Consider the following 22,124-nt stretch of genomic DNA (forward strand, 5'->3'; position numbering starts at 1 on the left):
ATCCATCCTGATTCATCATTTAAGTCAGCCTAGACATTGCTGCCTTCTCAGGCCTCCTGGTCTAGGCTCGAGTCCCCGCTAATTCTTCATGGTATGAGCTACAACAATTGTAATTTAAATATTTGCTTTCACACTTATTTTGTTAATGCCTGCTCCCCTTGCAGCTGTAGGCTCCATCCCAGGGTAAGGAATTGCTGCATCTGCCTTATCCCACGGAGTAACTATAGCATCTAGCCCAGGAGTGCTTGACCCTGGATGGATGGATGGATGGATGGACCAGTGAGCATCCAGGTGGGGAAGCAGGAAAGGCCTCCCTGGAAGAACTAGCATGGAGAAGAAGATGGTTATGTTCCTGACCTTCTAGGGTCACAGGCCTGGAATCAGAGTAAGATGTACCTTGTCTTGCAGCTCTGATTACTCAAGCTTCCTTTTCCTTTCCTGGAAGTCACTGAATCAGCCCGACTCCATCTAAACTTCCCCTCTGCTGGGTTTTGTGCCTGGGGAGAATGGATGCTCACCCAGCTGTTCTGGATCTTTCCTTGCCACTCTCTACCCCAGCCTGCTGCCTCTCCAGTCCACTTTCCCACCACACCCTTGGGTTTATGTAACTGGGTAACTGTGTAATGCTGTAAAGCTAACCTGCACCTCTGCTCAGGTCGTGAGGTGACGCACTTTGCAGCCTCGAGAGGCAAAGGAGAGCAAGCATCCTGTCGCATCCCCAGTTCCTCTTCAGACTCGATGCGCAGGTGGCCAGCCCTATCCACAAGGGCCCAGGAACTGAGAGCCATACCGTAACCCAAGCCAAAGGCCAGCCACAACAAGAAATTGAAAGAAAAATCTTTCTACTGCTGCAACGACAAGCTTCGTATCACATTCTCCCCCTCTCTGGATAGAGGTGACTGGTTCAGTTTCCCTTTCAACCCTTCTACAGGACCCTGTCAGCATCTGTCTTCTCAATCACCCAACTGAGGCACTCTAAGACCAAAAAAGCAAGGGGAGACTCCTCCCACCCGATGATTGGCGGCCCACTTCCCAGTTTGAGAGGTCCTGAGCGATATAAAACCAGAAGACCTAAAGAGAACACAGAGAAAAAAGTGTTCTTGAATGAGTGTGTGTGTGTTTAGGGGGTGAGCCAAGGGAGGAGAGGGTCGTGTGCAGGCCACACAGGGATTTAATATTTGATACAATGGGAGCGAAAAAACAGTATTAAGTAATAATAGCCATGGTTTATTGGGCCTTTACTATATGCCAAACATATTGTAAAGTGTTTTGTATTCCATCTTTCATTTAATTGTCAAAACAACCCAGGGAGGTAAGCATTGATATGCCCATCTTACAGATGAAGAAACAGGCTCACTGAATCACGCAGCTTGGGAGTGGCCAAGCTCCAGGGCTGAGATCCCGATGTCCCTTGCTTTGAACCACTACTCACAACTGCTCTCCTAGGGCAATAGATCAGAAAAGAAAGGAAATTGGTTTATGGTGGGGCAGAGGGCTTGAGATTAGACATAAAGAGTGTTCTGACAATGAGGGCTGTTTGGTCATAGTCAGGGTAATTAGGTTCCTCGGAGCTCTTCCTCTGGGGCCTTTACAGTTACAAAGAATGGATGCCTCTATGCCTGGATGGTTTAAGGGACGCACTCTGTGTTCCAAGCATGGGGGCTGGCCTATTTGAACGAACTGACAGCCTGGTTGGGGTAAAAGACTACCACACAGGAAACCGTTAGATTACAAGGGGAGATGGTACAGGATGGGTGCCTGAAGGGGACTGGAGGCAAGCAAAGGCCACGGGCAGGCACGTACTGTTGCGGTTACAAGCAAGGGCTCTGTGGTCAGGCAGACCTGTGTTTGAGCCCCTGCTGGCCCCCCTCCATGTGCGACCTTGGGTACAGGACTTAACTTCTGTAAGCCTCTGTTTGCGAGTCAGTAAAAGAGAGGCTAGGAATAGAACCTACTCTGGAGAGTTGCCATGAAAATTAACTAAGATGATATAGGTAAAGTGCTTGGCACAGAACTTGGACGTAATAAGGATACAGTGAACGGGAGGTGCTATCATAATTGTTATTGTGGGAGTCCAGAGGCCAGAGAGAGAAGTACAGGGCAGAGCTGTAGGTCAGCAGCTGAGAAAGTCTTTCTGGGAAACTCCAGTTTTGTCCCGGATCTTGAAGAGTGGGTTGGGTAAAATCAAAAGGAGGGACTAGGGACAGAGACGGGAGGCTCACAAGGTAGAGACTTCAGATTCTGTATCTTAAAAGAAAAATCTAATTTGGTCTGTGGTTACAGTGAAGGAGGAAGTTGATTTGGGCAAAGGGGTGAGAGAGGAGATGAGGTCTTCTTTGCATTTGCATAGAGGTAAAGACAGCCCCCAGAGACTTAAAAAAGAAGCCAGACACACAGGGCTTTTTCTGTTTACCTCTGGGCTCTCCCTGGGGTGAAGGGGAAGGGGCTTGGGGCAGAGCAGGTGATGGATGGGGGACAGGCCCAGAAACAGGGAAAGTTAAGAAATGTGGGTGAGGCCCTAATGACCACGTGGCCTGGCTTAGGTGAGAAGACCCAGCTCTAAGGCTACATGGAGATGAGTAGCCTAACAGGCAGGAAGCCAGTTTTGAGACCCTGGGCATCTCTTCTTCCATCCTGTCAGCTTGGGGTGGAAGGGCCCAGGACGGCAGTCTTTGTGCTAATCCATTATTCTCTGACCGCCTGCCTTATCTCCCTGATATGAAGATCAACTCCTTAGGGGCCAGGGTAGTTTTAGATCCTCTCTGCTCAACCCTCTGTCAAGTACCAACTGTCAGACCCCTTAGATCAAGCCTCACCTGGGCTTTTGTTAAACATGCAAATTCTCGGCTCTTTTCTCTAGGGCATCTGCTTGGCTAGATTTAGGGACCCAGGTGTTTGTTTTTTTAACAAGCACCCAGATGATTCTTTTGATAAGGCAAATTTGGAAGACACTGAGTTAGAAAGTCTCTTGAATCCCTTTCAGTCCTATCGATGTAGACAGCAGAGTGTAGTAGGAAGAGCCATGGATGGGCAGTAAGGAGACAGGTTTTAGGCCCAACCCTGCAGTTCACAGGATGGGGGCCTGCTATGGGTGCCCTCACCGTACCTGGCTGTCTGGGTTCCTGTTGTCATCTTTGGTACTACTAAGAACATTGTGCTGGGGTTAACCTGGAAGGGAAGGAGGCTGCAGAGCAGAGGAGAGTATTCACCATCTATGATCAAGATCTCAGAAGGAACAGGGGACGGAAGACTAAACAGAAGTGAAATGGACATCAGGGAACAATAGGTTCTGAGGCTCTCCCTGGGGCTTTCTCTTCCGTGGAATCGGCGGGACATCGTAGGCCTCAGCAACTCCCACGATACACAGGGGAACACTTAGGCCCAAAGGATTTTTAAAATGTTCCCAAAGCGCACAGCTACTCAGAGGAAGCAGGAATCCAGATCCCCTTGCCCTCAGCCAGGTCACTGTTGGCGTGCACGTCAAGGCAGTCCTATATTCTTGGGACTTGTGGGAGAAAGCCCTGTGGGTCAAGTGCCAGTGTCCTGAGAACCTAGGCATTCTCCTGAATTCTCCTGGATTTGCTGGGAGGGAGGATGGGGGTTTGGGGAGGTGGGCAGGACTGAGGACAGGCCATGAATCCGGCCAGTGAGTGAGAAAAGCTGCCCTGGGGCTCACAAAATGTGGCCAAGTCGAGGGCCCCTTGCAGGGAGGTGGCCTGACTCATCGAACTATCTCACCCGAGGGACAGCAAAGCGGGGGGGTAAAACCTCAGCTCATCTCGCCAGACCCAGGGCAGTGAAAAGACTAAGGGAGAGGTGAGGTCTGATTTTGCAGAAACTTTTTAGAAATTCGCTGTCAGAGAAACTAAAACACGAAACAAAACCCCTAAAACACCAAGCCCGATTATTTCGTCCACGTGGCACAAGAACAAGCCAAAAGGGTTGGGGGGGGGGGAGAATCACCCGTCCCGCCCCTGCTGGGAGGAAGGGATTTGCCGGGACAGCCAACTCCTGACACAGCCAGGTCGCACGGGGCGCGGCAGGGAGGAAGGGAGATTGAGAAAGCCCTTTTCCCACAAAGCCGCTGTGCGGCGGTCCCCGGTCCCCGCCCCCTCCCCCGGGCCACGGCCGGAGAGCGGGGAGCCGCCGCGAGCCCTTTAAGGGCCGAGAGGTGCGCGGTCTCTTTAAGGCAGGTCCTGGTGGTTTCTGTTTTCCGAAGGAAGTGACGGGGGGTGGGATTGAATGAAAAGTGCAAAACAGAGTCTCGGAGCGCCGGAGTCGGGGGCCGCGGCAGTCGCGGCGCTGGGCCGGTGGGCGCGCGCGGGGGCCCCGGGAGCGCCGCGTCCGCCTCGGAGCTGCCGGGGGGCGCGCGGCGGAGCGCAGCCCACGTGCGTCCGCGCCACGTCGCTGGCCCCCAGCGCCCGAGCCCCCCCGGGGAGCCGCTGCCCCGCACCCCGAAGTAGCCGGTAACTTCGCGCGAAGTTTGGCAGCGCCCCTCGCCGCGCGGTCGCGGCGGGCCGGGGCCCCGGGGATGCGCCCACCCGGCCGCCGCGGGGTCCCCACGGCGCCCCCCGCGCTGCTGCTGCTGCTGCCACTGCTGCCGCCGCTGCTCGTGCCGCTGCTGGGGGCGCTGCGCGGCGTGGGCGCGGGGCCGGGCGCGCCGGCCGAGCTGCGGGTCCGCGTGCGGCTGCCCGACGGCCAGGTCACCGAGGAGAGCCTGCAGGCGGACAGCGACGCCGACAGCATCAGCCTCGAGCTGCGCAAGCCCGACGGCACCCTCGTCTCCTTCATCGCAGACTTCAAGAAGGTGAGGCACCCTCCCTCGCCCGGCGGGACCTGGGAGCCCGAGCGCCCGGGGGTCCCGGTCGCACTGAGGCCTGCAAGTGGAAGGCGGGCCTCCGGGAGGGGCACGCGGCTTAGCCAGGGTCACGTCGTCGGGCTCTTCTCTACACCCCTGTGCAGGCTCCCTAGCGCCCGGCCCTTTCATTCTGCCCCGGGGAATTCCGCCGCCGCCCCCTCCAGGCTTTCACCCCTTTGCTCGGGGTTCCCAGGCCCCTTCTCACTCCCACTCCCTGACCAGCCCTTTGGCCACTTCTCTTCCAGCTCTCCCAGGGCCTTCCAGGTTCTGACTCCCTTCTTAGGGTAATTTCCCTGTGCTCTAGAGGAGGAAGTCCTGGGCTAGCAATCTGAGATCCCGGGTTCTTGCCCTGTGATCTTGGGCAAGTCCCTTTCCTTCTCTGGACTTCCTTTTTCATCTCTGTACAGGTCAGTGCGGTGGCTCCAGGCCTCTCAGCCCTGACATTTTGGAGTCTATAAACCAACTCTCTTGTTTCACTTTCCTAGAGTGGAGATATGGAGGGGGGGCGGGGCGTGGGGTAGGAGCTGATTGTCCCCTGTCCCTCCGGAGCCAAGGAGAAGCTACCTCTCCTCTTTGGTCTGGAAGGCTGGAAAGCTTACAGAAGGAGGATCTGGGGAGAGGCCCCACATGAGGTCCCCACTCTCTCAAGAGCTGCCACCCCTTACCCTGCCTGGCAGGACAGCTGGCCAAACTCCGTGTTTTGGTCCAGATTGCAGGAAGGGGGACAGAAACCAGCCTCTACTCAGGGTGTGTGTAAGGAACCAGAGGGAACCTTGTGGAAGGACTGCAAGGTGGACCTGGCCCCCAAGGTTGTTGGGGATGGGGGAGGCAGTGGAGGAACTGAGGGGTTATCAGCAAAAGGGCCTGGAAGCCTAGCGAGGGACTAACAGTGACCCAGCAGCAGGAATTCTGGAAGGAAAAAGGGTGGGTGAGGTGTAGGTACTCAAAGGGATCTACACACACACACACACAACCCAGCCCCTTTTCTGCTAAAAAAGAGGCCCTGTCTCTGGGGGGACTGGAGAGGCAGGGACAGTTAGATAACTGGACAGCTGGAGAAGCTCAGGGCTGTAGGGGCTGGCCCAAGCCACCTCTCCCTCCTCCCTCTTAGAGAGTGCGAGCTTGAGAGGAGAGGGGGCCGAATTTGGGGAGTCAGCTAGGGACCCAGCAAAACTGCCATAGAGAGCATGGGCCAGGGTGGGGGGGTTCCAGTGGACCGTGGAGATAGGGCTTGACTGCTGATCTGTCCCCAAACTACTGAGTTATCACGGACGTGGGACATAGGGGGACCCTGGGAGTGTGGGGGGTGGTCACAGGTTGGAAGACTTTCTAGCCCATTCTTACTGGGCAGGCACAAGCTAGGTTCTCCCATTCAGGCAGGGGCCTGGAAGGGCAGCTTTGAGTGTGGAGAGAGGGAAGCTGACAGGGCCAGAACACCTCCTGCCTCCCCACGCCCATAGGCCAGGGGAACTTTGTCACATGTGTTCTTTTCCTGGGAAATCCCAACAGTGGCTGGACCCCTCAAGAGGCAGTGGTCTAATCTTCCCCTTGAACCCTCCATCGAAGCCCTTTGTCCTTGAGAGTGAGCCTCTGGCCCAGCCAAGAGTCTTCTAATTTCCTGCCCCCTGCCCATTGTTCTCTGGCATCTGGAACCCTGGAGAGAGGCTTCCCCATTCCTGGGACCTCTCCTAGGCTGTGGCTAGGACACAATGGGTAGGGCTGAGCTTTTATAACCCCTGGCTGCAGCATGAATGATTTTATTGCTCTACCCTGCAGGCAAGGAGAGGGAAGAGCCCCTGTGGCAGTGGGGTGGAGGACTGGGGCCTGGAGCTGAGAGTATAGTTGGGGGGCAGATGGCCCAGTTAGGAAATCCATTTGGAGCGGATTGCCAGAGCCCCATTTTAATCCCTGCATTGGTTCAAACCTCCACCCAGGTTTCCAAAGTCTGCTTTTCAGTTTAGCCTCTGCCCTAGAAGCTGGCATTTCACACCCTCCCTGGCATCTCCGATTTCACCAGCAAGGGCAGGAATCGGGGGTGGAAGGTGCAGAAAGGGAAGCAGCTCTTTGCAGTCTCCCAGCTCCGGGTTGCTCAACTAGCTTGTGGCGGAGCAGAATAGCCTTCACCCCTGTCCCAGGCCACTGTCTACATTGGCCAGAGCAGCTTTTATATGCGGATCCTTCTGGGGTGGCTTACCTCTCCTGTGGCCCACTTAGTTCCCAAGGCCTCCTCATGCCCTACGGTCTTTGGCAGATTTGCACAAGGTTCTATCCAGAAGGAAAAATTTTTCCTGTGGGAAGAAATCTTGGGCGTTGTGTTTCTCTTGTGTACCAAACACATTTGGGGTGCTTTGGCAAAAGTCCCAAGTCTACTAGGAATAGTGACCGTTGCCCTTTTCCCACCTTTGGGAGACAGTCCAGGCTGAAGAGAACAGACCTGGTTTAACTGGGCAAGGTACTTGATCTCTGCAGGCCTTCATTTCTTCATCTGTAAAATGGGGACGATGATGGTACCAAGCCATGGCTATCAAGAGAACTAATCAGGTAATACGTCTGAAATACCCACTAGGCCTTTGTTGATGTGCTAAGTGCTTGAGAAAGAAGGCCGCTAATTTTCCTAATCGTTGCCCACATAGTGGGTCCTCCCTGCTGAGCTTGGACTCAGAGAGGTAGAAGGATGGACCCAGAGTCACACACAAAGTCAGCACTGACTCAAGGTGCTCAGGGTGCCTTGAGCCCCTCACCATAACCTTTTCCTTGAAGCACCATGTATTTGGAGCTCTCCAGAGAAACAGAAACAATAGGACATAGAGCAAGAGATACAGAGAGAAATGTATTACCAGAGATTGGCTCACATGATTTTGGAGGCTCAGAAGTCCTACGATCTGCCATTTGCTAGCTGGAGGCCCAGGGAAGCTGGCGGTGTGGTTCCAGTCTGAGTCCGAAGGCCCGAGAACCAGACGCGCCAGCGTCTGAGGGCAGAACGTGGACGTCCCAACTCAGGCCGACAGCACGTTCCCCCTTCCTCTGTTTTCTGTTTCGTCTACACCCTCACCAGACTGCATTATGCCCCTCACACTGAGGAGAGCCATCGTTTTTACTCGTTCTGCCAATTGAAATGTTCGTCTCTTCTGGAAACACCCTCACAGATACACCCAGCAGTAATGTTTTACCAGCTATCTGGACATCCATTCACGCAGTCAAGTTGACACATAAAATTAACTGTCACACTCCACAATTGCTGGCCAGCCCCTCCGAGCCCGGAGCCGTCATTCTGGTCCTGCAAAATACACAGGGCTGTGGGGAGTGCCCCTGGGCTGGACGCATCCCAGCCCTGGGTCTGGCCCATCCTAGCCGCGCCCCCCCCCGCCCCCTCTCTCTGTTCACCTCATCCACGAGGCAGGGTTCTAGCATCCTCTGGCTCTCCCCACACGGCCACACTGGACCCGTACGCGGTGAGGCGGTAAGAGTATTGAGAGTAATCGGCTCGCTGTAGGACACATAGCCCGGAGCCCAGGCAAGGATTATAAACTCCGCAAGTAGCTTGGAGCTATCAGTCGTCGTCATGTGTCACTGCGCGCCCTGTCCCAAGGCTGCTGACCATTAGGCAGACGGAGCTGAGGTTTCTAAAAAGAAGTGCCATGGCTCAGGGGCTCCCAAACTTTGATGCCCGTTAGAATCACCTGGATGGCTCTGGAAACTCCCGATGCCTGGGCTGCCCTCCACAGCAATGAAATCTGATCTCTAAGGGCAACAGTATGTTTAAAGAGGCCCTGGGGATTCCAGTGGGCAGCGAGTTTGGGAACCACTGGCGTGGCTGCTCCAGGGAGGGGACTTGGAGGAGGGCCCAGGTTAGGCTGTTAAGTGAAGGTAGAGCCCACACTCACTCACCTCTTTGCAACCTGTCATTCTACGCACAATAACCCTAATGTGTTTGAAGCAGTGGATCGGCGTTAGGCCTAATTCCACATGCCCTCAGTACACAAACTGTAATTCATAATACACACCCAATAGGCAATACTCTCCTTTATAATCTGGACCCTGTGCGTGTAATTATACCCATATGTGCATACTCACCGGGCATATCTAACACCAGGCACGTCACCACCCCCCAGGCTCTAAGCTGACTTTTTGTCCATCAACCCTCTCGGTCCCCCTCCCCCAAGCTGGTGTCTCCGTCCAAGTTCTCTTTCGCCTTTGTCCCCCAGTCTGAAGGTCCAAAAGCTGGGGGAGGGGATGAGGCATGTTCCAGGCGGCGTGGTTTGGTGCTGACCGGATGGCTAGGGTGGGGCTGAAAGTTAGGGGAAAGTCATGTGCAACTGTTTCAGGGTGGTGGGTACAATGGGCGGGGGGAGGAAGGAACCACAGACCCCAGAAGTGCGGCGGGAGGGATCCTGAGGGGCTGTGGGCTGGAGCCAAGATAAGGGGAGCCATGTGGTGGTATGGGTCAGCCCAAGGTCACTCTGAAGGACCCAGGAGGAGTGGAAATGTGAGCCCTCCTCCCTGCCCTGGCCTGAGCACCAGTGGGTGAGTGGGAGTCAGAGGAAGGAACAGTCCAGAGAGCGCCAGAGTCCCTGCCTTGGGGGCTCCTGGTTGGCGTGGGGGAGCAGCGTGGGAAGCCGTCTGGAAGATGTGGAATGTGCAAAGGACCGCGCCGGGTGCCAGAGGCTGTTTATTATAACAGGATTGTCACATCCCACAGAGGTCAGACAGGAGAAGCTTTTAGACACCATTCTCCCCCTCCCCTGTCTCTGTGAGGTCCCTGAAATGTAGCAGTTTGGAACACAGGCATGTGATGGATGGGTTGTCTTCTTGGGGAACAGAGGGCAACAGAGATGCTTTCAGGAGAGGCCCAGACATTTCTGGAGTCCAGAGCATTTCCTCATAGGAGTTTATGAGAAGTCACCAGATGGAAAGACCTGGCTCATGTCCGTCGGGCCCTCGGATCTAACAGGGGTCCTTCTGCCGTGTCTGAGGAATTCCTTCATGGATCAGGGATCAGTGGGCCTGCCTGAAGGTGCAGACGTGCTCCCTGGAGTTTGGCAAGCATCTCCCACCCTTCAATGCCAATGTTCAGGGGGAGTCCTAGCCAAAGATCCTGGATCAGGCAATGAAGACTGCCCCTTGGACCAAGGGAGGAGTGGCTACTAGAAATAAGATGGGGAGAGGCAGACTGGGGTTCTTCCCTACCAGGCTGCCCAAGCTACAGAGAAGCAGTGGTGGTAATGGTTGTAGAAAAACTCAGGACAGACTCCTGTTCCCAGGAAGACAGGGTGCAGCCTTGTGATGGGAAATGCACATCCCCATCCCCGGATCTCATGCACTGAGAGGTCACTCAAGTCACATGCTGTTGGTTGCTTTGATGCACAGCCTCATCCGATTCTCCCTGCTACATTGTGAGGCAGGTGTTGCCCCCATTTTGCAGATATGCAAACTGAGGCTCAGAGCTACAAAGTAACTCTGACAAGATTAAGTAGCTAATGATCCAGGTATCCTTCCACTGTATCATGATTGTGCAGACCGTACCATAAGAAGGCTCCTTCCAGGAGGCTGAAGAAACCGGAATAGAGAGGAAAGGCAAGGAGTTTGACAGGAAACCTTAATGCAGAGTCCTCTGTACAGACTCGGGCTGGACCCCTTCCCCCCAAGCCCATAACCCCCAGTGGATGTGAGTATTGACCCCTTGGGAGCTTTGTGCTGGAGACTCTTCCTCTGGAGAGGTGGGGGTGCAGGGGCTGTTTGTAAAAGATCTCACCGAGACCCCTGAGTACTTGCTGTGTACGTCTGTCTGCCCTTTACCAGTCGTGCGACTGGACAGGCCGCTCACCCTCTCTGTGCCCCAGGCTCAGACGCGGCACAGGCGGGACGGAGACAATAGCATGATGTTCACAGGCTGGTGAGAAATGAATTCTAAGAGGCTGTCGCCAAGCGGAGGCCAGTGGAGGCACGTGAGGAGTCAAGTAACGGTGTCAGCCAGGGCCCAGGCAGTGCCACCACCACCACCCCCCCCGCCCCGCCCCAGCTCTCCTTCCTTGCCGGGAAGCACATCCTTCTGGCACCTTTATTTCCGCTCCAGGGGCCAGAGCATCATTAGGAGCTTCCATCCCTTAGGTTGGCAAGCGTTTAAGCAGCAACCACTTGTGCATTCCAGTAAAGGGCAGGGAGCAAGGGAGGCGTTGGGGCTGGGGATCTGGGTGAGAGAGAAGTTGGGAGCCCCATCTTAGGAGCCCTGAGTCAGCGGGACAGTGGGGCGCAGTTGATCCACATAAAGCCTCACATTGTTCCCTGGGGCAGTTGGAACAGTAGTGACCTTTGCAATTTGGCTGACAGAGAACTGGGGGCTCAGGGGGCCGCTGCTCATGGCTGGTGGCTGCGCTAATACCCCCTTAACAAGAAGCTTTTGTCCCAGGACTAGCCCTGAGGGTACACAGGCGTCCCCTAATGGGGCCAGCCTAAGTCCCTGGGCACTGGCCTGGGAATGGGCCTGGCCTGGCTTTGGGTTGACTCCATTCACCCCTGTTCCTGCTCAGGGGGACTGGGCAGAGTCGCCAAGGTGCTCCTGTGTCTGCCACGGGGCAGCCAGCATGGGGTTAGGAGGGTGCTGGTTCCTGGCTGCCTCTCTTCACAGCCACAGCCCCACGAAACCGGCCCCTTCTCTAGCCATGAAGCAGCCCCAGCCAGGAGCAGAGGGATAAATATTTAGATTGGCTCAGCCCGGGCCTCAGAATCATGCGCTTTTTGCTACGAGGGGAAGGGGACAAAGATGGCAGGGCACATTCCCAGGGACAGTGCCGGCTGTCCGGGAGCAGGGAGCAGTGGGGGACATGGTGCTCGGCAAGAACCCTAGAGAAAACCCCCCCGCCTGGGTGTCCCGGAGGGCAGTGAGGGATGGGGCGGCTCCCCACCCCGGCCCCCTTAGTTTTGGGCACCCCGTGCTGGAGGGCTGGGCTGAGAGAGCAGGCAGGCTCTCCAGAGGAGGGGGCTGAGTGGGACAGCAGTGTGAGGACCTTGTTCGACGTGGCTGAGAGGGTGTATGAGGGAGTGCATGAGGCTCGGAGAAAGGGGTGACATGGAGGCTCCACGGGGGACACCGAGGGAGGCAGCATGCTCCGTGAGCAACGGTGGGGGCCAAGGAGAGACGGGAGCAGCTGTGTGTGAAAGAGATTGTTCGAGAAGCAGCAAGTGCTCCAGGAAGATGACAGACAGTGTGGCCCATGAATGGGGGAAAGCAGGTGAGCAGTTAGGATTGCGCTGGGCTGTAACATAAAACCCCAGCGGCAGCCGGCATCTTCTGCAAGGCTGGAAGTGGGCAGAGGAGGGCAGGGTGCCGGGTCTACCGTCATCCCCGCTGAGCTCCGGGGTCTCTGTGTGCAACGTTGCTCCCACGCCCCACCCCCCGGGGCAGTAAGCTTCCCCTGGGGCCTCTCGCCAGGCACACTGCACCTGGGCCTGGCGCACGATGTCTGCCGGTCCAGGGCAGAGGGCTGGGCCCCTGCTCATCCGAGGGCACCTGTCCGCTGTCCTCCTAGGTGTTCCCCCCGAGCCCCAGCCCGCCTGAGCCAGCACAGACTTCTCTCCCTGAGATGCAGTCGATCTCAGGAGTGCAGCCTGGCAGGGGGTGAACACAGAGAAGGACAATGTGTGGACAGGGGCTGATGGGGGTGGGGGTGGGGGGCCCGGAGGAGCATAATGATCCCTGGACTGTGAGTCAGGAGGTCCGAGCTACTGGTCCTGGCTCTGCAGCCGCCTGACTTATGAAGGTCACGTCCCCAGCCAGAACCTCACTGGGTCATGAACTGAATGATCCCCTGAACCTCCTGAAAGCCAAAATGGCAGTGGTAGGACTACCAGTCTTCTTGCTGGAGGCGAGGCAGCCGATAGAGACCCCAGAGCGCACATGCAGGCGGGCATTCACTCAGCTACTGAGTGTTGAGTTCCAGCTCTGGGCCAGACCCTGAGGTTACTGCCTAAGTCAGGTCTAGTCTCTGCCCTTGAACCAGGAGCAGATCTTAGGTGGGGCCTGGATGACTTGTTGCCCGGGCAGAAGATGCCACATGAGGATGGGTTCCTCTTTGAAGGCATTTAAATCAGGTGCACACTGGACCAGCACAACTCACGTTTCGGATCCAGCTCAGAACCCATCCACGGGGCCCATGGGAGTCCAGTGACTTCGGGTGATCTGCTAGCTGAAGCTCAGACTCCTTGGCTGGACTCAGGCCCGCTGCTCCGCCCCTCGTACCAGCCTCTTCCTTTGATCACTCTGCCCTCCTTCGCCCCACCCCGTCCCAGGTGGTTTGCTCAGGATGTTTCCATGCTTTTGTTTGTGTGTTCCTTCCTTCGTTTATTCATTACCAGGCACTTGTTGAGCACCTGCTGTGTTCTAGGGGGCGGGGAATCACTGCAATACGATACTTTCCCAGAGGACGCCTGGGTGGCTCAGTCTGTTAAGTGTCTGCCTTCGGCTCAGGTCATGATCCCAGGGTCCTGGGATCGAGTCCCGCATCGGGCTTCTTCCTCAGCAGGGAGCCTGCTTCTCCCTCTGCCTGCCGCTCCCCCTGCTTGTGCTCTCTCTCTCTCTCTCTGACAAATATATAAAAAAATAAAAGCTTAAAAAAAAAAAAAAAAAGATCCTTACTTTCCCAGCCTCACGGAGCTGAGTCTGGAAGGTAAGGCAAGAAGTGGTTACAGACACAGTGGGATTCGTGCTGTAGAGGTTAGGAGCTGGGTCCGACTGAGTCTGCTGGTGGGTTGGTGAAGGCAGCATTGGAGGACAGGCCAAAGGAAGGGATGCATGTGAACCGAGCCCTGAGAGATGGTAGGCACAGGGGGAGAGGGCGTGTCCGGCAGAGGAATCAGCTCAGGGACGGGCACCAGGCTGGGAACTGCTCGTTCTGGGAATTGCCAGCTCTGTGGTTCAGTGCTCAGGGAGTACAAGAGGAGCTGTCGGTGGAAGTGGATGCCAGCCTTGGGAGGGTACACTTTAGGGCAAGGGCAAAAGGAGCTTCTGAAGGGCATTAGGCAGATCAGTGACAACGTGGAGGGACAGATTGGGTCGGGATGTTATTAGAACCTCACATTTCCCTGTCTTCTGTAAATTCAATTCCATCTCTTTGCTAGAAAGTACTCCTTATCCTTTGACTATCAAGGACCCCTGAAATTTCCCTCACTCTGGAGAAGTCTTCCTTCCTTCCCCACCTCCCAGGCCTGTCCTTAAGGGGCCAACAAATGCCCCTTCATCCATCCTTTGCCCCATAGCACTTTGTCCCCCATAAACCTCCACCCCAGGCCTTATGTGGTGCACTGACCCTGTTGCAGGAGGTCAGCATTTCCATGAGCCCCTTGAAGACAGGAACCTCTGCCTTGGTCTTGGCCATTTTCCCGCCCAGCCTGGTGCCTGTGAAGGCTCTGCCCAGGTTATGCTAATCAGTGCTCTCCCATGGATTTGCTGATTCCCTACAAGCCCCAGAGGAGTCCCCCCACCTCTCTGGGCCTCAGGTGCATCTTGAGGAGACCAATCTTTGCTCCTGCTTCTACAGGTCTGGAATGGATCACAGTTGGAGCAAGGCCAGAGATTGCAACAATAATAGACAAAGGGTTCAGCCCACTACGTTCTGAGACCTTTCACTCATTTTTTCCTCACAATAATCCCGGAGGTGTAGGTATTGTTAGTTTAACTCGTTTAACAGATGTGGAAACTATGGTACAGGGAGGTGAGTTCCCCTGAGGTTCCATGGCTAATATCAGCAAAGCCAGCATTGAACATAGGTGGTGCGGACGCCAGAACCTATGCTTGGAACCACTGTGCTGTCCGGCAACCTATCTATTCCTGACTTAGAACCACAGAGGACTTCAGCCACTGCTCACGATCTCCATGGCGCACGTGCCACACCCTGACACTCAGGTGTCCGCCCTGGTACCGGATGCTCTGCGTCTTCCTGGTGGCCCACTCCTGGTGGGCTGGAGGTTCCGGGGAGCTCATGCGAGCAGGAGCCTTATAGAAACTTCCATCTCGGGAGTCCTAGCCTGAGTCCTGGACCTGAGAAACCTGCCTCCAGCACCCTGACATCTCCAGCTGTGCCATCTGCCTTGGGCCACATCCAGGTGACTCATCCCAGGGCACTCTTGGGAGAGGAGGAAGCTTGGGAGCCAGGCTTCCTTTTGGCCTGGGCCTAGCATCAGGCCAGATGTTTGCCGAAGCAGGGAGACCTCTCCCCCTGCCCTTTTTGCTGGAGGGAAAGGGGCCCCTGGAGCCTTGGCAGTTAGTCGGAGATGTGGCGAGTAGAAGGTAGGAGGGACATTGGTCAGGATGATGGAGCCAAGTAGATCCAGAAGCTAGGGGTGCCCACTCCCTGCCAGGGGTCAGCAAGTGGAAGGTGGTTTTTCTAGAGAAGAAGTGGTTTTTCTTCCTCTCTCTTCCTCTAGAGAGGAAGACTGGAGAATGTAGGTCCACAGAGGTTCTGGGCAGGTAGGTGGGCAGGTGGAGTAGGAGGGTGGCCCGGCCCCATGTCACCCTCCTATCTGTGTCAGACGCCGGTTCTTGTTAGTCACGCAGAACTGTGAATGTCAGCTGCCACCCTCCCAGGGCAGGTCTGCACAGGACTTCTAGGCATGGCTGGAAGAGGGAACTGAGTTCTGGTCCTGGTCCTGCCGCTTGCCGGCTGTGTGGCCAAGGGTGGACCACCCTGCCTCTCGGTTGCTTGAGCTAGGCACCAAGGACATCTGGGAGGCAGTGGGGCCTTGTGGTTGAGAGAGCGCAGGCTTTGGAGTCAGACTTCCCGGGGTTAAAATTCCAGCCACATTTCCTCCTAGTCCCGTGACCTTGAGCAAGTAACCCATTCCCAACTAAGTAATAATCATCCTCCCTACCCCCTGTTGTTGTAAAGATTTTAAACAGGACAGTACATCCTTTTTGACTCTTAATAACAATGACTTGTCCCTTCCAGTTATAAACTTCAATAAATCTTTGCCCTCCACAAGTAAATCTCTCTCGATGAAAAATCCTCAGTCCCTCTCTTGGCCCCCATCATATTACCATTTTGGTATCGTTTTGCTGTTGTCGCCAACATTGTTGTTTAATATAATAGAGTCAGGGAAAGACTCAGAACAGGTGTTTTTTTTTTTTCATCCTCCGGTCTGGTCCAAGAGTTCAAATGCTTTCTCTTAACGGTGGGCAGGTGATATCTCCGAGCAAAGAGACCACAGGCTATGGCACATGGCTGTGGTTTTGGAGAAGAGGCTGTGACTATTCCAGATAAGGTTCTTTTTTAAAGAGTCATTGCTGAAAATCCCCGGGGAGTAGACATTGGCTCCTGCCCCGGGGTCCTGCCAGGGACACCCAGCTGACTCAAGCCCTCGGAGGGGAAGTCGGGTATCAGGTCTCACCTGGCAGGAAGTGAGCCCCGAGTGGAAAATACACTAGTGGACTAGCCTCCAGTGTTTCCTCGGCCGACCTGAGCAAATGGAAGATTGGGTAGCCCAGGCTGGCAGGGCGAGGAGATGCTAGCCTCATGGCCCAAGAACGGATTTCCTGTTGAGAGGAAGCTGGGGTTCACCCAAGCTCTTGATTCACCTTCCCCACGAGTCTGGCATCAACAAAACCCTCATGGGACCATTCTCACCAGCTGGGCCTAGGTCTCCATTTCTGCACTATTAGATGGAAAATTTTCCCATACATGCCCACACCTCCTTGTCCTAGAGGTCATTTATAGTAGAAGGAAGCAAGAGAAACGTCCTTGTAGAGGCAAGGGACTTCCCCGGTGCGGGGGGGTGGGGGGGTGGCACTCACTGGCTCCGATCACCTGCAGAGAGGAGGTACACCACAGTGAGCACCTGCTGAGCATTAAGTGGGGCTCTGGCTAAATAGCTTAGTGTCCCTGTCTTACAAGTGAGGCTTACAGAAGCTGGAAGGTATGTCTGGGCCCTGGATAATACATTGCAGAGTTGGGGTGCAGCTCCCCCTCGCTGCCTTGCAGGAACCCAAGGGGTTCCCTCAGCCCCTGTTTTGGAGCACTTGTAATCTAGCGGGCGCTCAGTAAGCCCTTCGTGAATGCGGGCTCTCTTAGTGGGCAAAGCCAGGGCATGTACATTGGAAGATGAATAGCTACGCAGGGCTGTGTATGCTCGGTGCCAAGGCAGGGCCGTTGGGTTTCTAGAGGGGGATGGTCATTATGGCCAGGGTGCCTCCCTGGCCGGGGGGGTCTTGACAAATTTAGACCCCTTCTGACCGGGACCTGCTAATTTCTCAATGGGAGCAGTTAGCCAAGGCACAGAGTTGGGTGAGAGCAGGGCTTACCGTGGGTGCATGTGGGTCAGAGCACAGGGTTCCAGCAGCCAGATTGAGAAGGGGACCCCATCCTGCCCTGCGGCCCCCTCTCCCTTCTTCCTCTACTCCCCTCCAGCCTCCCCCATTCATGCAATGAGTGAGTAACAGGAAGGAGCCATTGGCCTGCTGGTAATGCCATTAGTAAGCCCGTGGGGAAAGGGGAAGTGGGGAGGGGAGGGGAAAGGTGAGCCATCCCAGCTCCCTCAGGCCAGAAGTTGGCAACAGCTGTAGCCAGCCTGAACTGCGTCTGCCCTGAGCCCTGTCCTGTGCCCTCTGGAGTCTGGCAGATCGGAAGCACTGAGGCATTTTTGAGGAGCACCAATTTCTGGGCCTTCCCCCACACCTCCCGAGTAAGAATGTCTGTGAGAGAAACTCTGGAATCTATACTTGTGAAAAGTTCAGCCCCTCCCCTATTAGGCCCTGGTCAGGTAGTTCATAGCGGCTGTGACCACCCTGATCTGGGTGCCACAGGGGGGGTGTCACCAAGGGGCCGCATCAGCTGTGAATGAACCAGGCACCCCAAAAAAGTGCTGTTTCTTTTAAGGTGAAGTTCTATACTTATAAACAGCTCTGTTTTGAAAAGCTTTTTAGTGGTTCACTATGTGGATTTTCCAGGAGGCTTTGGAACATCTGGGGCGTGTTCTTTCTTTTAAGTCATGAGTTTAAATGGAAAAGATAGAAATTCTTAGACCAGCAGGAGGGAAATGTCCATTGCATGCAGGGCAGGGTCCAGGCCTGCGTCCTGTCCGAGGCCTGAGCGGAGCCCTGGGTGGGCTGGGAGGGGGGCCCCACCCACTCCAGCTGGTCCCCATCCTCCTGCCCTTTCCCATCAGGATGTGAAGATCTTCCGAGCCCTGATCCTGGGGGAACTGGAGAAGGGGCAGAGTCAGTTCCAGGCACTCTGCTTTGTCACCCGGCTGCACCACAATGAGATCATCCCCAGTGAGGCCATGGCCAAGCTTCGACAGGTGAGTGCTTGCCTCAGGCCTGCCCTGGCCCAGCTCTTGCCCCAGAGGCCCCGGCCCTGCAGCCAGCCTGGCTCCAAGCCTGAACCCTGCCCCAACCTCAGTCTCCCACCCAGCACTTGACCCATCCTGGCCCTCATCCCTCGCACCCCACTCTCACCCTGTACTCCCCATCCCCCTGATTTTGCCCCAGACCAAATCTAACCCCAACACCCCAGATCGCTAATCTGCGTGGACCCCCAACTGCCAGATCCCTCCAGGCCCCTAATCTCAGCTCCAACCCCCTTTATGGTGGAGGCTGGGGGCTTGGACTCTGAGGTCAGATCTGCCTTCAGCCCCAGCGACACCACTCCTCATCCAGGTGACATTGCAGGAGCGACCTCGCCTGCAAAGCCTCTATTTTCTTACTGAGAAATGAGAATTTCTGGGAATTAAATGAGCTAACGCGTGTGGTGTTCAGAATGCTTTGCCTGTTGGCCGGTGCCCCGTCCCTTCCTGGACCCTGGGCCCCTCCCCAGCCTCACCTAAGTTCCCTAAACTCTCCAGCTCGGCCTGCTCTGGGCCCTTCCCAGAGACCCCGTTCCCTGCATGTTGGAAAGTCTAGGACCGCAGAGGTTCTCTGCCCTGGGACAGCTTGCCTGGCTGCCCACCAACACCACCCCCAGCCACTGTCAGAATTCCCCATCAGCCCCAGACCAGCCAGTGACCAGCTGGAAAGGCTTGGCTGTGCCCTGTGCCCCGTAGCTGCTCCGGGTCCACTGCGCTCTCCCCGCTGCTGACCCTGCCTCTCTCCACCAGTTAGAGGGGATGCTTAGTGGCCCTTGCCTGCCAGCCTGCTCCAGGCGACCTGCCTCGGCCGGACTGACACTCAGGCATCAGGCGAGGGATGGGCATAGAACATTCTGGGGCCAGGTGGGAGCGGCTCTTCCTCTCCACACAGAAGAATCCACAGGCGGTGAGGCAGGCGGAGGAGGTGCGGGGCCTGGAGCACTTGCACATGGACGTCGCCGTCAACTTCAGCCAGGGGGACCTGCTGAGTCCCCATCTCCACAATGTGTGTGCCGAGGCCACTGATAGCATCTACACCCGCCAGGAGGACGTCCGGTTCTGGCTGGAGCAAGGTCAGCGGGGTGCCACCCATGGCGGCATCACATGGCCCGTGATGGAGTCATCACATATGGGAGTTCCGAGGAGGGACCCCTAAACCGGGCTGGGATTGGTCAGGGCAGGCTTCCTGGAGGAAGGGTTGCCTGTGTGGCTCTTCAGTGAGAGGAGTCAGCCAGATGAAAGCGACCCTTTCTGGGTAGACACACAGAACTGTGACTTGCTAGGCCCCGTGGAGGGAGATACCCAGGCAGCACCTACCTCGTTCCTTCCCTTAGTGAGAACACAGGTGGGACCTCCGTCATGGAGGGAGGCCCAGGTAGCAGGGTCCTGGTGGGGCCCAAAGACACCTGTTCCTACCCGCCCATGTCTGCCACGCCCCTTGGAAGTCAGCGCCTCTCCTTTCTTCCGTGCCTCCCCTGGTGCCAGCATCTCTCCCCCACGATCCCTGAGGGGCCCCCCATCTCTGTGTGCTCCCTGCCTTTTGGCCTGTGTGGCTTTACTGCTGGCCTACCTCCAGACATGGTTCCCAGGACTGTCCTCAGATCCTCCGTGGAGAGGGCACAGGGAGATGGCGCGGTTACAAGTCCAGGTCCCTTGTCCTTCTGCCCAGCTAGCTGAGCAATAGTCAAGTGCCTGCCCCTCCCAGGGCACCCCTGGATTTCGAAATGCCCAACAGAGCTGTGGTCCTGCCCTCCGCACACAGCCCTCCCCGGTGAGCTGCACCCCACACTGCGGTGCAAGTCTGATACTGTCCCCACCCCACCCCCGAGGCCGCTCCCTCCCGTGGCCACTGAGCCGAACCAGAGACCAGGTCACTGCCATCTCCCTCCAGCACCCCCGCGTGTGCCCTGGCCACGCTGACATCCTGGCACGTTCGTGCTGGCCGTCCTCACAACCACCTCCTTGAAGCAGCTGTCCTTGACTTCCTCCTTATTCTGTTGCATTCCAGTAGAGCGATGTGTCTAAGCGCGGGCGGCAGCGTGGGCCACGTGGAGGCCTTGAAGTCAGACAGCCCAGGTTCCGTTCTCACTCCGTCCTTACTCTTCGACCTCAGGGAGATCGCTCCACCCCTCCGGGCCCAGACTTAGCTGCTAGGGTTGACCGGAGGCCATGTGGGTTGCGGGGCGGGGGAGCTCCTACTCTCTCCCTGCCGCTGACCCTGCCTCTCTCCGCCAGGTGTGGACAGCTCCGTGTTTGAGGCTCTGCCCGAGGCCTCGGAGCCGACGCACTGCGGGCAGGTGGTGGATGGCGGGAAGCCGTGTGTCTGTCGCTACGGCCTGAGCCTGGCCTGGTACCCCTGCCTGCTCAAATACTGCCACAGCCGCGACCGGCCGGCCCCCTACAAGTGCGGCATCCGCAGCTGCCAGAAGAGCTACACTTTCGACTTCTATGTGCCCCAGAAGCAGCTGTGTCTCTGGGACGAGGAGCCCTAGCCGGGGCCGGGGCGCAGGCGGTGGTCCTTGACGTAGCTGCTCCGGGTCCACCGTGCTTCCCCCAGCCCCCAGAGGGGGTGGCAGCACCCCCTCCCCCACTGAGGCCTTACTTCCCTTCTCCCTTCTTCCCCGGAGCCTCTGGCCCCATCATGCAAGACTGTGAACAGGGGTGAGGCACGGCAGGGGTTAACTCGTGAAGGCAGCCGCCCCCCCCCCCCCCCCCCGCCCCTGCTCCCAGCCTGTGCCTGCCTTGGGGACAGAGGGAAGGGGGCTCAGATTTGCCCCCTCCCCTTAGTCTCCCCTCAAGTGTTCTCTTTCAAGCAACCAAAATGTGATGGCCTGTGATTCTATTTAACTCTTTGAAGGCTTAGACCCTAGAAGGTGTCTATGCCTGTGACACCGACCTCCCCCCCCCCCCCACACACCACCCCACCCCACCCCCTGACTCGCCCGTCTGGAGTGAGCCGGCCCCTCTGCACCATCGAATGCCCAGCAAGGAGGGGATCCCTGCCCCAGAGAGGGGGCTGTCGGGGACCGTTGCCATAACCCTAGCCAATGCCACAGTGCATTCCTGTCATTGCTGGCCTCCAACGCTGGGGCAGGTGAGGACCTCCCAGCCCTGAGACAAAACCACGCGTGCCTTTCCCCAGACCCAGACTCTGTCGAGACAGCAGGCAGTAGCGTGCCCCCTCTAAATGGAAATATTTTTGTAAGGCTCTGGGGCAGGGAGGGAGCATGAAGTATGAGGAAAACTTGAATTCCAGATTTTTAATGCAAAGTATTTATCATTTGTACCAGAAATAAAAGTTTAAATTTTTATTTGACTGACAGCACCCAATGCAGAGTTCTGAGAGAACTCTTGGCCAATGCTGCCACCTGGTGTCAGAAGGGTTCCATTACTCTACCCGTGACCCGGCTTGGGACACCTTCTAAAGCACCTACTGTGTGCTCAGCCATTGTGCAGCGGGGAGGGGAGAGGATCGAGGGGGAGGGGGTGCATATTAGGGAAGGATAAGACAAAACTGCACTTAAGAAGAAGAGACATACATAGATGAGCAAGTCAGACAGTAATCAGCATAAGCTAGATTAAGGCAAGAAATAAGGCATAAACTCCAGAACCAGACTTCCAGGGTTCAAATCCTGGCCTTGCTTCTTATTTCCTGTGCAGTCCTGGGTCAAGTTACTTTACCTCTCTGTGCCTCAGCTATAAAATGAGCTTAACTGTGAGACTGAGGTGGGTTCATACATGTGGAGTGCCCAGCACATAGTGCTCACTGTATTCGCTGTTACTAATATCATTAGGGAAAAGAGCAGACATTTCCTCACCTGTAAACCTGAGACAGCTAAACCAGACCTCTTGAAGCCCTCTTTGCATCATAAGGACCTTCCAGTATAAAGAGAGGAGATTGCTTGGGGAAGGCACCTCCCACCTCCCACCTTAT

General features: G+C 56.2%; 1 protein-coding gene across 1 annotated transcript; it reads left to right on the forward strand.

Moving 5' to 3' along the window:
- Window positions 1-4,008: 4,008 nt before the first annotated feature.
- Window positions 4,009-21,499, forward strand: OAF (out at first homolog). Its single transcript, XM_025893437.2, is given in 5 exon segments — window positions 4,009-4,428; window positions 4,430-4,807; window positions 18,011-18,145; window positions 19,083-19,263; window positions 20,426-21,499. Coding segments are annotated over 5 exon segments (1,137 nt in total). The 5' UTR covers window positions 4,009-4,242; the 3' UTR covers window positions 20,683-21,499.
- The last annotated feature ends 625 nt before the right edge of the window (window positions 21,500-22,124 follow it).

This window comes from Callorhinus ursinus, unplaced genomic scaffold (assembly GCF_003265705.2).
Source record: "Callorhinus ursinus isolate GAN/ISIS: 27379988/994484 unplaced genomic scaffold, GSC_fseal_2.0 scaffold19, whole genome shotgun sequence".
NCBI lineage: Eukaryota > Metazoa > Chordata > Mammalia > Carnivora > Otariidae > Callorhinus > Callorhinus ursinus.